Source organism: Talpa occidentalis, unplaced genomic scaffold (assembly GCF_014898055.3).
Source record: "Talpa occidentalis isolate TD23 unplaced genomic scaffold, MPIMG_talOcc4v2.1 talOcc4.17, whole genome shotgun sequence".
Taxonomy (NCBI): Eukaryota; Metazoa; Chordata; class Mammalia; order Eulipotyphla; family Talpidae; genus Talpa; species Talpa occidentalis.
In genome coordinates this window covers 42,205,148-42,217,542 of record NW_023601754.1, presented here as the reverse complement: position 1 = coordinate 42,217,542, position 12,395 = coordinate 42,205,148, and the positions used below count along the sequence as shown (strand labels likewise).

The window sequence follows — 12,395 nt, the reverse complement described above, 5'->3', positions numbered from 1 at the left end:
TCATCATACAAATCAGACTAACAAAACATAACAAAATAACTAATAGAAGGGGTCTCTCTGGTGGCCCAGAGGGTAAAGACTCAGCACTATCAAGCTATCTTGAGCCACTGCAGCATGAGTTCGATCCCCAGCGAGGGAGCTACCCACATGGCACAGTAGACCTCTCCTGTCTCGCCCGCTGCTCCCCTCAGCAGTGTATTTCAGTCAATGCGCCTGTTCTGCTCCCCACTCTGCCTCTGGTGAATCCTCTCAGCCCCCGCACCTCTAGCCTACACCCCAGTTCATGTATGCATAAATCTTTAAGAAAAAATAACTCATAGACTCTGAAAAATACAGTGATTGCCAGAGAAGAGAGAGCGGGGGAACGGGGGTGGTGTGATGGTATGCGGGCCCTGGAGGTGGTGGAGCATGAAGGAAGAGAAGCTGTACTCCCCAAATTATAGTTATGTATACGAATGGCCAGTCAATAAAAACGGATGGAAAAAAAGTGCCAGTGGCAACAATGTCAGGCAGACCTTGCTGGCTAGTACACTGGTTCAATGTCCGGAGGTCCAAATCCAGAGCCTGGAAAAACCAAGCGTTCAGGTTCCCAGCCACCTTTCGGCCAGAGGCGGCTACGGGACACATTTCTAGTGAGAGGCATAGGTGAAGTCTGTATTTTATTTTTTTTTTTAAGATTTATTTACGCATACAAGAACTGGGGTACAGGCCAGAGGTGTGGGGGGTGAAAGGACCCACCAGAGACAGAGTGGGGAACAGAACAGGCAGAATGACTGAAATACACTGCTGAGGGGAGCAGCAGGCGAGTTAGGAGAGGTCTGCTGCACCATGTGGGCAGGTCCCTGGCCGGGATCGAACTCGTGCTGCAGTGGCTGCGGACTGCCCCACAGGTTGCATCTCAGCCCCTTGCGCCACCAGGGAGGCCCTGCAATTTTTGATAAAAGATCACTGCAGCTGGTGCCACCCTTCTTCCTGCCTTGCCCATAGCTGCAAAGCCTGAACCCGCAGCAGCCATCTTGGGACGATGAGGCAACAACTACAGGATGAACGCCAACTTGCCCACAGGGGTGAAGCAAAAAGATAGGAAGTCTGGGTCCTTGACAGGACTGCTGAGCAACAGAACAGACTTCTAACTATATACCAAGACAGAGCGCATGAGGGGAGAGTGAGCGGAGGGGTGAGTGGGACAGGGGTGAGATTCAGGTCTCCACTAAGGCACATGGATAGACAGCAGTATCCTGCACTGAGAAATGGCCTGAGGAGGAAGAAAGCCAGGTCTGGGAGGATGATGCTGAGGTCAAGTCTGGACAGGCTGAATTTGGTGCGGGACATCCAGGGAGAGAAGATCAGGGGCTTAGAGATGAGGGCTGGCGGATCTGGAGAGTCCCTGGCACAGACACGAAAATGAGTTCCCTCGAAGCACATGTCAAGTGAAACAGAGAGCACCTGGGTTGGCACCTGGGGGAGGCCTCTGCCCAGCCCTGTGTTCTGCAGGCCTGGCTTTTCTATTGGGGTAAAGGAACCAGATGAATAATGCTTTCTTCTAAGTGGGGAGCCAATTAAAAGTTAATTGACCTGCCAATGCCAAGTGAGTGGGTGGGTGCTGAGGGCTTTAAGGTTGGCACCAGGAGGAGCCTGAGAGGGGCCCTCTAAGGAAATGGGACCTGATTCCACCCAACAGCCTATCCCCTTTCTCTCTGCTGACAGGGATCTCATCCCACTGCAGGCAGCAACTGCCAAAACTAAAGGACTACACTTCCCAGTCTCCCTTACAGCTAGGTGGGAACAACGAACGCTGAGCAGATGTTACTGGGGGGGACCCAGAAAGTGGCAGAATGAAGACTTAGGCAGTCCTGCTCCAGGACCTGTACCCCAAATTCCTTCCCTGCCACCTTTTCAAAAGCCAGGAGTTTCTAGAGATGACCGCTGCCTGAGAATGAAGGAAGTCAAGGCCGAGAAAAGAAAATAGAAGAGCGAGAAATGAGTAATATCTTTGGGGCCCCTGGATTTAGATGTACCTGAAATGGAACCCTGGGCCCTTGTGGTGATTTGCATCCATAAGGTCCCGCTATTGATGCTTCTGACTGGTCTCTATGCGCCCACCCAGCACTGTTGGGGAGCACTGAAGATGACACGGCATTCCAGGAAGCAGAGCTCATGCTGCTTCTAGGACTGTGAGCTCCCAGAGGAAGAGCTGGCAGATCCCCACCTGCCCTCTCCCAGCACAGCTAAACCCCCAGCCTGGCACATGGTAGGAGCTTCTAGTGATCTGGTCCATCCTTCTGCCCTGGGGCAGGACCCTGCCACCCCTTTCCTCCAGAACCCCAATAAAACCCCAAGAATTCTAAGGACCTCAAGATAAAGGATCTTCATCCACTCTGTGCTCACGGGGAGCCAACCACTAATTCAAACATAGGTTGGGGAACCTCAGTCATTCCAAGCCCCATCCCCAGGCTGTCCCTGTGTACCTGCCGCTGGGACTCATAGAGGATGCGGTCCATGGTGTTGAGCAGGGTCATGCTTTTGTAGAACTTGAGCACCTTCTCCTGGGGCAGCTGCAGATGGAGGTACAGACAGACGTGGGGCAGTTGGAACCAGAGAGAAGATGGGCAAGGGGCCTGGGCATGGAAGGCAGGGGTGGGAAAGGCGGCTTCTCACTTGGGGATCCTCGCTGGGGTTGATGATCTGGCCCTGCCGGTCCATGACGCGGTAGATGGGGATTCCAGAGATGACATTGGGCTGGATGAACTCTAGCTTGTCAATAAATTCCGCCGAGGCCCCTGGAAACTGGGGCTTGTCATCCAGGGATGAGAAGTGCTGTTGCTGCCTCTGGGGGTGCTGGAGAGAAGATACAGGGGACACCATGTCAGAAGGGGCACCGAGGTTCTGCTGAGGTTCCAACCCCACAAGCAGGCAGCATGGCCTGCAGTTTAGCTACTACAGCCCTGGTGGTCTCTTGGGCCCTGACACATGGGGTTGGATCCTTAGGCAACTTAGTAGAACTTCTTTTTTTTTTTTTAAGATTAATTTATTTATGCATACAAGAACTGGGGTACAGGCCAGAGGTGGGGGGGTTGGTGAGAGGATCCACCAGAGACAGAGTGGGGAACAGAACAGGCATATTGACTGAATATGAAGGGAGCAGCCGGTGAGTGAGGAGGTCTGCTGTGCCATGTGGGCAGCTCCCTGGCAGGGGATCAAACTCATGCTGCAGTGGCTGTGGACAGCCTCACAGGTTGCGTCTTAACCCCTTGCGCCACCAGGGAGGCCCATTAATAGAACTTCTTTATGCCTCTGTTCCTCATCGGCAAAATCGGGAGGAAAATGCAACTATCTATGCTACAGGTTGCTATGAAGAATAAGTCACTCATCAAATTTCCTTTAGTCTTACCCAGTACTTTTTTTCTTAAAGATGTATTTATTTATGCATACAAGAACTGAGGTACAGGCCAGAGGGTGGGGGTTGGGGGGGGGGTGAGAGGATTCACCAGGGACAGAGTGGGAAGCAGAACAGGCAGATCCACTGAAATACACTGCTGAGGGGAGCAGCGGCTAACACAGGAGAGGTCTGCTGCACCATGTGGGTAGCTCCCTGGCCAGGAATCAAACTCATGCTGCAGTGGCTGTGGATAGCTTCATAGGTTGCATCTTAACCCCTTGCACCATGAGGGAGGCATCTTATCCAGTATTAAGTGGCAGGCAGCTCAAGAACTGGCAGCTATTATCATCGTCAGAGACCCAGACTTTACCCAGGCATTCAAGGCCACCCTGGTCTGACCAGATACCCCCTCTAAATCTCCCACTGTTTCCACAAGCCACCCCCACCCCCAGAAACCCTCAGGCTAATGGGCTCTTTGCTGACCCCTGTGACCCCAAGGAGGTCACCCAGCTTGGAGCTCAGATCTGTGAGCTCGAGTCAGCCCACCTGGGTCACATCCCTTTCTGGGTGACTTAGGAAGGTGACATTCTCTCTTCAAGTCTATTTTCTCACCTGTGAAACAGAAGACACCCACAGAAATGTTGTGAGGCTTAAACCATATCATGTACATGAAATGTCTAGCAGAGCGCTGTAGGTAAGCCACAGAGCAAATGCTTGAGAAGTGTGGACTCTCCTCTCAATAGAACATCTCCCTCTCACCTGGCACACCGCCCCACATGCGTCAAGGCCCTCTCCAGCCCAGGCCCAAGACTCTCATGGGTCCACACTGACTCGCTCAACAAATATTTGAGCACCTGCTTCGTTGCAAGCCCTCGGCTGGGTTCTGAGGACCTAAAGAGACAAAACATCTAACTCTGTTGCCCAGGAGGAAGACAGATGCTGAACAAGTCACGGTGTGGATCATTCCTTTCTCAGAAGCCGTGAGGCTACAGCAGAAGGGCAAAAGAGGGAGGCTTCTCTGAGGTAGCAAGGTGAGAGAGAGCTGAGACCTGAAGAATATCTAGGAGTTAAGGAAGAACATTCAAGGCCAAGGGGACAGAACAGCAAACGCAAAAGGTGAGGTCTAACATGTCCCCTGTGGAACCTGGAAGGAGTTCAGAGAAGCCAGAGCAGCCTGTGGGGAGCCTCATCTCTCCCCCAAGAGAAGGAGCAGAGAAGCAGAGGAGGCTTAGCTGAGAAAGTGTGTGAAAAGCCTACATATGCAACAGGCTGAGGCAACTGGATTTCTTAGCTCACGAGCTAGCCTTGAACTGGCCTGAGCATTGCAACAGCTCCCCTTGATGAGCATTTGCAGACAGTGCTGCCAGCACAACCTAACCACATCCTCAGAGCCTGTCTGTGAGGCGAACGTTATTTACTGTCATCATTACTTAGTATCAGCACTATCACTTAGCGTTACTTACTACTATTTACTATTGCCTTGAGTAGATGAAGACATGAGGTCCACAGAGGTCAAATAAACTCTGGGCCACAAGTCAGGACTGGGATTCAAACTTAAGCAGGGCTGACTTTTGGGGCCCGAAACCTCTGCTCTAAACCCAACTGCATCCCCCTTGTCTTCATCTCTTCTTCCCACTGCTCCTCAGACTGTGCTCAGCTCAGTAATCATGTCCTCACTTCTAACAGGAGCTGAAAAAAAATGACTGGGTTTGCCGGGAGCCAGATCACAAACAGGGGTGCTCAAGGACCCTGCCCCCTCACCCGCCTGCAACTGTCAGGAGGAAGCCATCCAGGCTCTAGCAGGGGGTGGGGGGGGGTGTGAACACATGTGAGCGCATCTGCATTTGTGGTTGTAAGGAAATTACACTCCCAACAGCAGGGCAGGTTCAGGCGTGACTACATCGTGCAGGCTTCCAGGCAAACTCTTGCAGACCAGCTTCCCTGGCTCTATTTCTGTCTCATACACATCACAAGCTTCAGGAGGCAGGGCCCTGGTCAGGTCAGCTTACTCAGCAGGTGCGCCACAGGCACTCACTTTACTAGCAGATGAATGAGCAGTTAAGTTCACCGGCTTAGGCGTCTGGTTGGCCTGGGTTCCAATTTCTTAACCCGCTGCATGGCCCTCTGCAAATCACTTGGTCATTCTGAACTTCCTCATCTGTAAAAAGGCTGCAGAGGGTTACTGTGAGAGGCTCCTAAGATAAGGCACACAAGGGTTCAGCCAAGGACAGACTGTGTTCAAAAACCAGTAGAAGGGAAAAGTGCAAAATCTAGAAGGTGAAGAAATGGGAAGAGGGGAAGTGACTGGTAAGAGGATGAGGAAAGAGGTGTTGGGGAGAAGGACTGACTGCACCTCAAACTGGATGGCAGTATCAGAGCCAGGTCCCATAGACGCTCGAGACAGAGGCAGAGGGCAGGTGCCCAGGCAACAGGATGGGGGCTGAGGTCTGGGAACGGCCCAAAAAGGGTGAGCTAGGGGCCCGCAGAGGTCAGGAGAGGATCTGATGGCTCAGAACCAACCGGGGGGTCAGGACAGGGCTCTGTCCACCTGGAAAGCTACTGTCAGGGCACCCTATGCACCCCAAACATCAGCATGGGGCCTGGCTGTGCCCCGTCTTTCTTGGGCCTGCAGAGGTGAAGGTGGTACCTAAGCCCAGGTTACTTGTGGGTTCAGTGAGCCACGTAAAGGGCTGAGCACAGCACCTGGCCCTAAGGAAACACTCCACTGTGAGAGTGGGTGATGATAAGCCTGCAGAGGAAGGATGTGACTCCACCCACTTTTTCTTCTGAGGGGAGTGAGTCTGCCTGGTGGCTGGTGACTTACAACGGCAAAGGTTACACAGAGTTACACAAAGCCTTTTAGCCACATCCTCTCCCACCGTGCAGGAAGCAGAAGCCTGTTCAGGAAGCCTGGTCTCCCTGGCAGGTACTGGTCCCCGGGGCCATTCCCTCGGACACCAAGGTTAAGGGCATGGAGCTCCCCGAGCCTGCTTCCTCCTGTGTAACCTGAAGGGGTATGAGGACAACCCACGGGTTGTCATGAGGATCAGCCAGTATGAATGCTCCAGAAATACAAGTAATTAACATGTGCATCTGTCCAGTGCTACAGTTTAAAAGGGAAATGCTGAATACTGGCCCCAGGTAAGGCCCTGAACGGAGGGTGAGAGATGACAGAGAGAGGATGACAAAACTACAGACAAGTCACATTCAAGAGGGACGATCTCAGAGGAAGCCGATTTAGTGGCTAACCACAGCGAGGGGAGGATGAGGGACCCCAAAGCTAAACTGCTTGTGTAGAATCTGGCTCTGGCCTTCCCAGCTGTGTCGCCTTGGAGGAGATACTTTGCACGAGCCTGCGTCCCCTGGTGGAGATAATGAGCATTTCAACCTCACAGTCTGTCATGGGGTGGGAATAAAGCACCTGCCATAGCCCTAAGAGGAACCTTTCATTAGCAGGCATCATATGAAGCCTCCCATCAGGAAACGCTTCCTGGACAAAGGGAGTAAAGCCCATGGGGCCTGTGGCAAGCAGGGGTAAGTCAGGGGAAGAAGCCTCAGTCCTCGGGAACAACAAAGGCTCTGAGGCAGCACGGGGCCTGGCTACTGCAGCCCTGGAGAGCGAAAGGTGCAGCCCAGTACTAACAGACTAACAGCAGCTAAGTCTCTGCCTCTGCGCTAACTGGCCCAGCACCACAGTGAGGTGAGGCAGGCCCTGTCACTACACCTCCCCAAGTCAGACATGGCCCTGAGGCTTGGAGGCATGGAGATCATCAGAAGTGATGTCAGAATCAGAAGCCAGGCTGACCACTACTGCCTGGGGAGGCAGGAGGAGGGTGGGTCCCACGTGGAAGGCTTTGTGGGTGGTGCCAGTTAGCTGTGTCCCCTGACTCTAGGATAGCTAAGGTCACCCAACCCACACTCTCCCAGGTCTAAGGCTCTCTGCCCTCAAATAGCATGCTCCCTGGTTTTGCTTCCAGCTCAGGAATGTCAGCAACTACCCTTTCTGGGAGACCGGAAGGCCTGCAAAGTGTAGAGATTAATCAGGCTTTTTCTGGCCTCAGAGTGCCTTTGCAGCACTCTGCTCCCCCAGACAGTGGAAGAAGACAGGCCTAGGGAGGCACCCTTGCCTGTGTCAATCCTGGTCACAGCAGATCTATGGTCCCTGGAGAAAACCAGCAGTTCCCTTTCTTAAGCCTAACCGAGCATACAGAATATGTAGTAAGGGCTTCTCAAGAACCACTTTCTTTACTCCTCACCCCATCTCTCTGACCCCATTTTATAGATGGAGACTGGTGTTGCTGTGGAGACTGGTAAAGCTTCTCTGAGGGTGGGGCTTGTGAGCTGACATCTGAAGAGTCATAGCCCAGGAAGGCCTCTGGGTGAGAGGGGTTCAACCAATGGAAAATGGCCAGTGGGCTGGGGTGGCTCCTCCCACCCAGCTTCCACCAGCCCTGCTAGGCTGGGCAGAGGCTGGTGACACACACCAGCGCTGGACCCCCAGAATGTTACAAGACATGAAGCAAATCCTTGGAGTCCTTCTCCTCCAGGCAGCCTGCTACAATGAAAGAAATCCAAGCTCCACAGTCAGGCCATGACAATCTGAGCCTCAGTTTCCTCACCTATAACAGAATACCACCAGTACGTGCCTTGCAGTGTGGCAGTATGAAATATTATAAGGGTGTGAGCTGGCAATGTAAACCAGAAGTGCTTCATGTTGTGATAAGAGTCCATCTTGGGGCCTTCTTGGTGGCGCAAGGAACTGGTTAAATCTCAGCACTATGTAGCTATTGCCAGCTGCCGTGTCACGGGTTCAATCCCCGGCCAGGGAGCTGAGCCACATGGCGCAGCAGACCTCTCCTGTCTTGCCTGCTGCTCCCCTCAGCAGTGTATTTCAGTAGATCCTCCTGTTCTGTTCCCCTCTCTGTCTCTGGTGAATCCTCTCACTCCCCTAGGCCCTGCACCTCTGGCCTACACCCCAGCTCTTATATGTATAAATAAATAAATCTTTAAAAAAAAAAAAAAAAAAAGCCGAGCTCCAAACAGTTAAGAGACCAGTAACCACCAGCTCCATTCGGGCCACCAGACATACTGGGCACAGACAACTTGAGGACACTGCACCGGCAATGGCATACTGACACGCGGCTCAGACAGCTGCACTGGGGAAGTAACATTACTGCTAATTTGTGAAGCTGGGTCCCCTCCATTTTGCAAGAGACTAAGAATTAGGAATAACTGAAACTTCAAACTAACTACTGAACTGCATTCCCTCTATAGGATTAACTATTAACTCTCTGAATTGTGCCCCACCCCACCCCCATTCCCTCCTTATGATTAACCGTTAACTGGCTCCAATGAACATTTCTAGAAGATTTGGGAAAACTGACTATATTTTAACCTTAATAAAAATATCTGTGCCTCTATAATATCAGAAACAAACATCTGCTGGCTGCTGAGAAAACGCTTCCTGGGAAAGTCAAACACCCTGACTTATGGCATCCAAACTCCCAGGCACATTCTCAGACCTGGAGATGTTAAGCCCCAAACTTCCGTCCCATTGCTACCTTCCTTTCCTTAACATTGCTGCTCTCCCGGCAGCTCTCCTGCCCACTTGAGACTGTGCAGGTGCCTCTCTTTTCTTTCTCCTTCTAATAAGCCTGCCATTTTAAAAGGTAAAAAAAATAAATCACTGCACTCTCACATGCAAGGAGCCAGGTGTTTTAGGGTGCCTATCCCTTGATGACCATCTCGAATAAAACTCCTTCGTGTAAAGACAATCAGATATGGCTTTCTGGATACGAGTGAAAGATGCCATTTGGTCGTTCACCATCACACCGTCCAAGCTCCAGGTGCTCCCTGACTTCAATGGGCCAGGAACTCTGTTCCCCCATTCAATAAGCTCAGAAAAATAAAGTGTCTTGGCCGAGGTCCCACCTGCTTTTTGGGGTGGTGGTTGAGAAACCAGCGAGGACTCCCTTGACAATTGAAGTTTCCTTCCTCCTCTTCTCCCTGAACCACTAAAACATCTGCTAGCAACTGGAACAGAAGGAAGGGAGGTAGAAGTCAAGCAAAACTCTGAGGCAACAGGGTGTTCAGGAAAAGGCACAGTGGAAGGGGGGTGGCGGGCAGGTACGGAGAATGCAGCCCTGGTCATCCTCCTCACCCAGTTGGCACCAACAACGCAGTCTGGCTCAATGCAGTCTCCCAACCTGCCCCCATGGCACCATTTTGTGGCTCCACCTTGATTGGCCTTGATTGCTTGTGGCTATTTAAACTTAAGCTCCTTAAAATTAAATAAAGAAAAATCGTCAGTTCCTCAGTCACACTAGCCACATTTTGAGAGCTTAATAGCAGTCAGTGGCTACTGTTCTGGATAGCACCAATATGAAATACTCTGTCTTCACAACAGTTCTGCTGGCCTATAATCTCCTGTGACTAAACGCTACCACTCCTTCCCTTCACCCCAGCCCACTGCACTAAAGTGTTTCTTTTTAATCTTAGAAAGAATAAGCTAGATAAAGTGAGAAGGAAAAAAAAGAACACAGGGACTCCAAATATATAAAAATAATGAATAGGAACTGAAAGACATCCGATCGGCCCCCCTCCCCCCAAAAAATGAAGGAGAGGCAAGAGGGAAGGGCAGCAGACTGAGCCAGGAGGGAAACAGATTTAATCAGCTATAAATGACCTTTCCCTATCCCTACCCCCTCCGCCCACCTCCCGCCCCACTGGCTCAACCAATGGGCTCTTCCCACTGAGATCAGCTGGGGAGGCTCTGACTGCTCCAAAAAAAGCCACAGAGAACACACCAAAGGCAGGAGACTGCCCCACCCCCACCCTGCTCCAGCAGCTCTTCCACAATCACCTGCTTTAAGTGACTCCCTTTCTGGGTCTCTGTACCTCACTCTTGGCCCATCCTCTTGACCCCCACCTTCATCCTATTTCTCCCTACCTAGAGCTTCTTCCCTCAGATTCCAACTTCCCTTCCTAACAGACTGGGGATCAGAGGGTCTAAACCAACTGGACAGGACAGAAATCTTGACAGATTTCCTTCAGGGCCCTCACCAATACAGGCCCTTTCCCAGGGTCATCTCCTTCCTTCTCCCCATTTCCAAGGTCAGTTTCTGTCCCTTCTCTCCACCCTCATTTTCAACGGTCACAACATTCCCATTGTCCTATCATAGCCAGTTCTTATCACTTCACCGATTTCATATTCAGATCAACCCTAGTAGGGAGCCAAAGCTACCATTTCCCGGAGGGGAAAATTTAAGTCCAAAGAGGAGCAGCCCCTTGAGGAAAGGCAGAGCAGGGAAGGGTGGTCTAACTTTAGTAACCACCTGAACCACTGCTCTCACGTCTGTGACTTTTTAGTTCCTAACTCTTCTGCAGCCCACTGCCTCTCTTCCTACACAGAGGCTCCCAATTAGATTTCTGCTGCTTGCCACATTAGCAGCCTCAACCTTATTCCAAGCCTTAGAACAAGAAACGAGGTGTTTCTCAAGTGTTTCTAAGAAACAGGGGCAAAGTGCCCTGTCTGGACTTTTCTCCCTCCTCTCTCTTCTCGTTAATTCAGCCACCACTGACTATCGTCACCTCTGTAGAGTAACCAAAACAGGCACAGTCTCTGCCCTCACATTTGATGGGGTGGGGGCGGGGGGAGGGGGGTGACCAGGAAAATGACTTTTTTATGCAACTCATTTTAAAATCAGAATGTGAGCGAAGAAATACAGGGCACTATTAAAAGCCCATGACAGGAAACCTTACATCTATTTTTTTCCCCTGAAAGGGAGGTGGGAGGGAGTCCTTCATGCAGGAAAAAAATCTCTCCCTTACTAAGGCAGTTTCACTCTCCCACTTTCTCTTTCAACAGCGGCCAACATCCCTATTGCCCTTATTATACGCCAGATCCTGTTGTTAGCACTTAATTTTACTTTTTAAAAAAAAACAGATGTACTTATTTATGCATACAAGAACTGGGGTATAAGCCAGAGGTGCAGGGGGTGAGAGGATTCGCCAGAGACAGAGTGGGGAGCAGAACAGGCGGATTGACTGAAACACGCTGAGGGGCGCGGCGGGCGAGTCAGGAGAGGTCTGCCGCGCCATGTGGGTAGCTCCCTGGCTGGGGATCGAACTCGTGCTGCAGAGGCTGCGGACAGCTTCACAAAGCTGTGCTTAACCTTTGCGCCACCAGGGAAGCCCCTGATTTTACTTTTTAAATTTTTCAAATTTTATCTAATTTTCACAACAACCCTGAGAGCGGAAAGGTCGCCTTCCTCCTGGGGGCACACTGACACCTGAGGAACGGCTCTCCCTCTCTCCACATTGCCTTCCTTCTTCAGCGCCCACAAAGCAGCTGCTGTGCTTCTCCTCTCCTCAGGAAATGGAGGTTCTTCCCTTGAATGTCCTCTTCAAGTAGTTCTCCCAGTTCCTGCACAGCTTCAGTGACAAACCTTCCCCTACTCTGCAGGGGCCCACACTGAAGACAGCGATGACATGCCTACTCCCCCTTGGGGAGAGCTCCCAGTTACTCACAGATCTAGCCAACCCCCGCGCTCCGGGCCGCCGCAGGAACAGGAAGCCAGCCTGGCTCAGGACTCGACGCAGCCCCCCGACCCTCGCCGCTGCAGCTGCCACCGCCATCTTGGTTGACTACGCTAGACGGTCCGCCCCTGGCTCGGCTGGACTGGGGCTGTCCCTTGTAGTGCCTGACTCACATACCAACACCACCGTGCCAACAAGCCGCCTGATGCCAGCCATTCTGTCTCTACAACATGTATATAGGTGGAGAAAATATATGCGCTTCTCCATCAATACTCTGATGTTCTCATCGTAGTTGTTTTTGTAACAGGCAAGGAAAAGGACCACCTTTCCAGAGCCTCAGTCTTTTAGGGCCCGGGGACCTCGGGTAGGACGAGCCCCTGCCAAGGCCCGCCCTCTCTCCGCTGCTATCCAATGGCTTCCCTGAAGTTGCGGGGCGGGATGGGCGGAACCAGATTGTTAGTAAACCAGGAGCCACGTG

General features: G+C 51.8%; 1 protein-coding gene across 4 annotated transcripts in view; it reads right to left on the bottom strand.

The window, feature by feature from the left end:
- BCKDHA (branched chain keto acid dehydrogenase E1 subunit alpha) overlaps window positions 1-12,395 on the bottom strand; it is a 44,032-nt gene that overhangs the window by 7,686 nt on the left and 23,951 nt on the right. The window contains exons 1-4 of one of the 4 annotated variants that reach the window (XM_037516631.2): window positions 11,909-12,375; window positions 9,311-9,412; window positions 2,659-2,838; window positions 2,469-2,555 (exon numbers count right to left, since the gene is read on the bottom strand). In XM_037516631.2, coding sequence (XP_037372528.1) covers window positions 2,469-2,555; window positions 2,659-2,838; window positions 9,311-9,412; window positions 11,909-12,016 — 477 coding nt within the window. In that variant the 5' untranslated portion in view covers window positions 12,017-12,375. Of the gene's footprint in view, window positions 1-2,468; window positions 2,556-2,658; window positions 2,839-9,310; window positions 9,413-11,908; window positions 12,376-12,395 lie in introns of those variants that run through there. The other 3 variants (XM_054697201.1, XM_054697200.1, XM_037516632.2) reach the window with 3 other exon arrangements.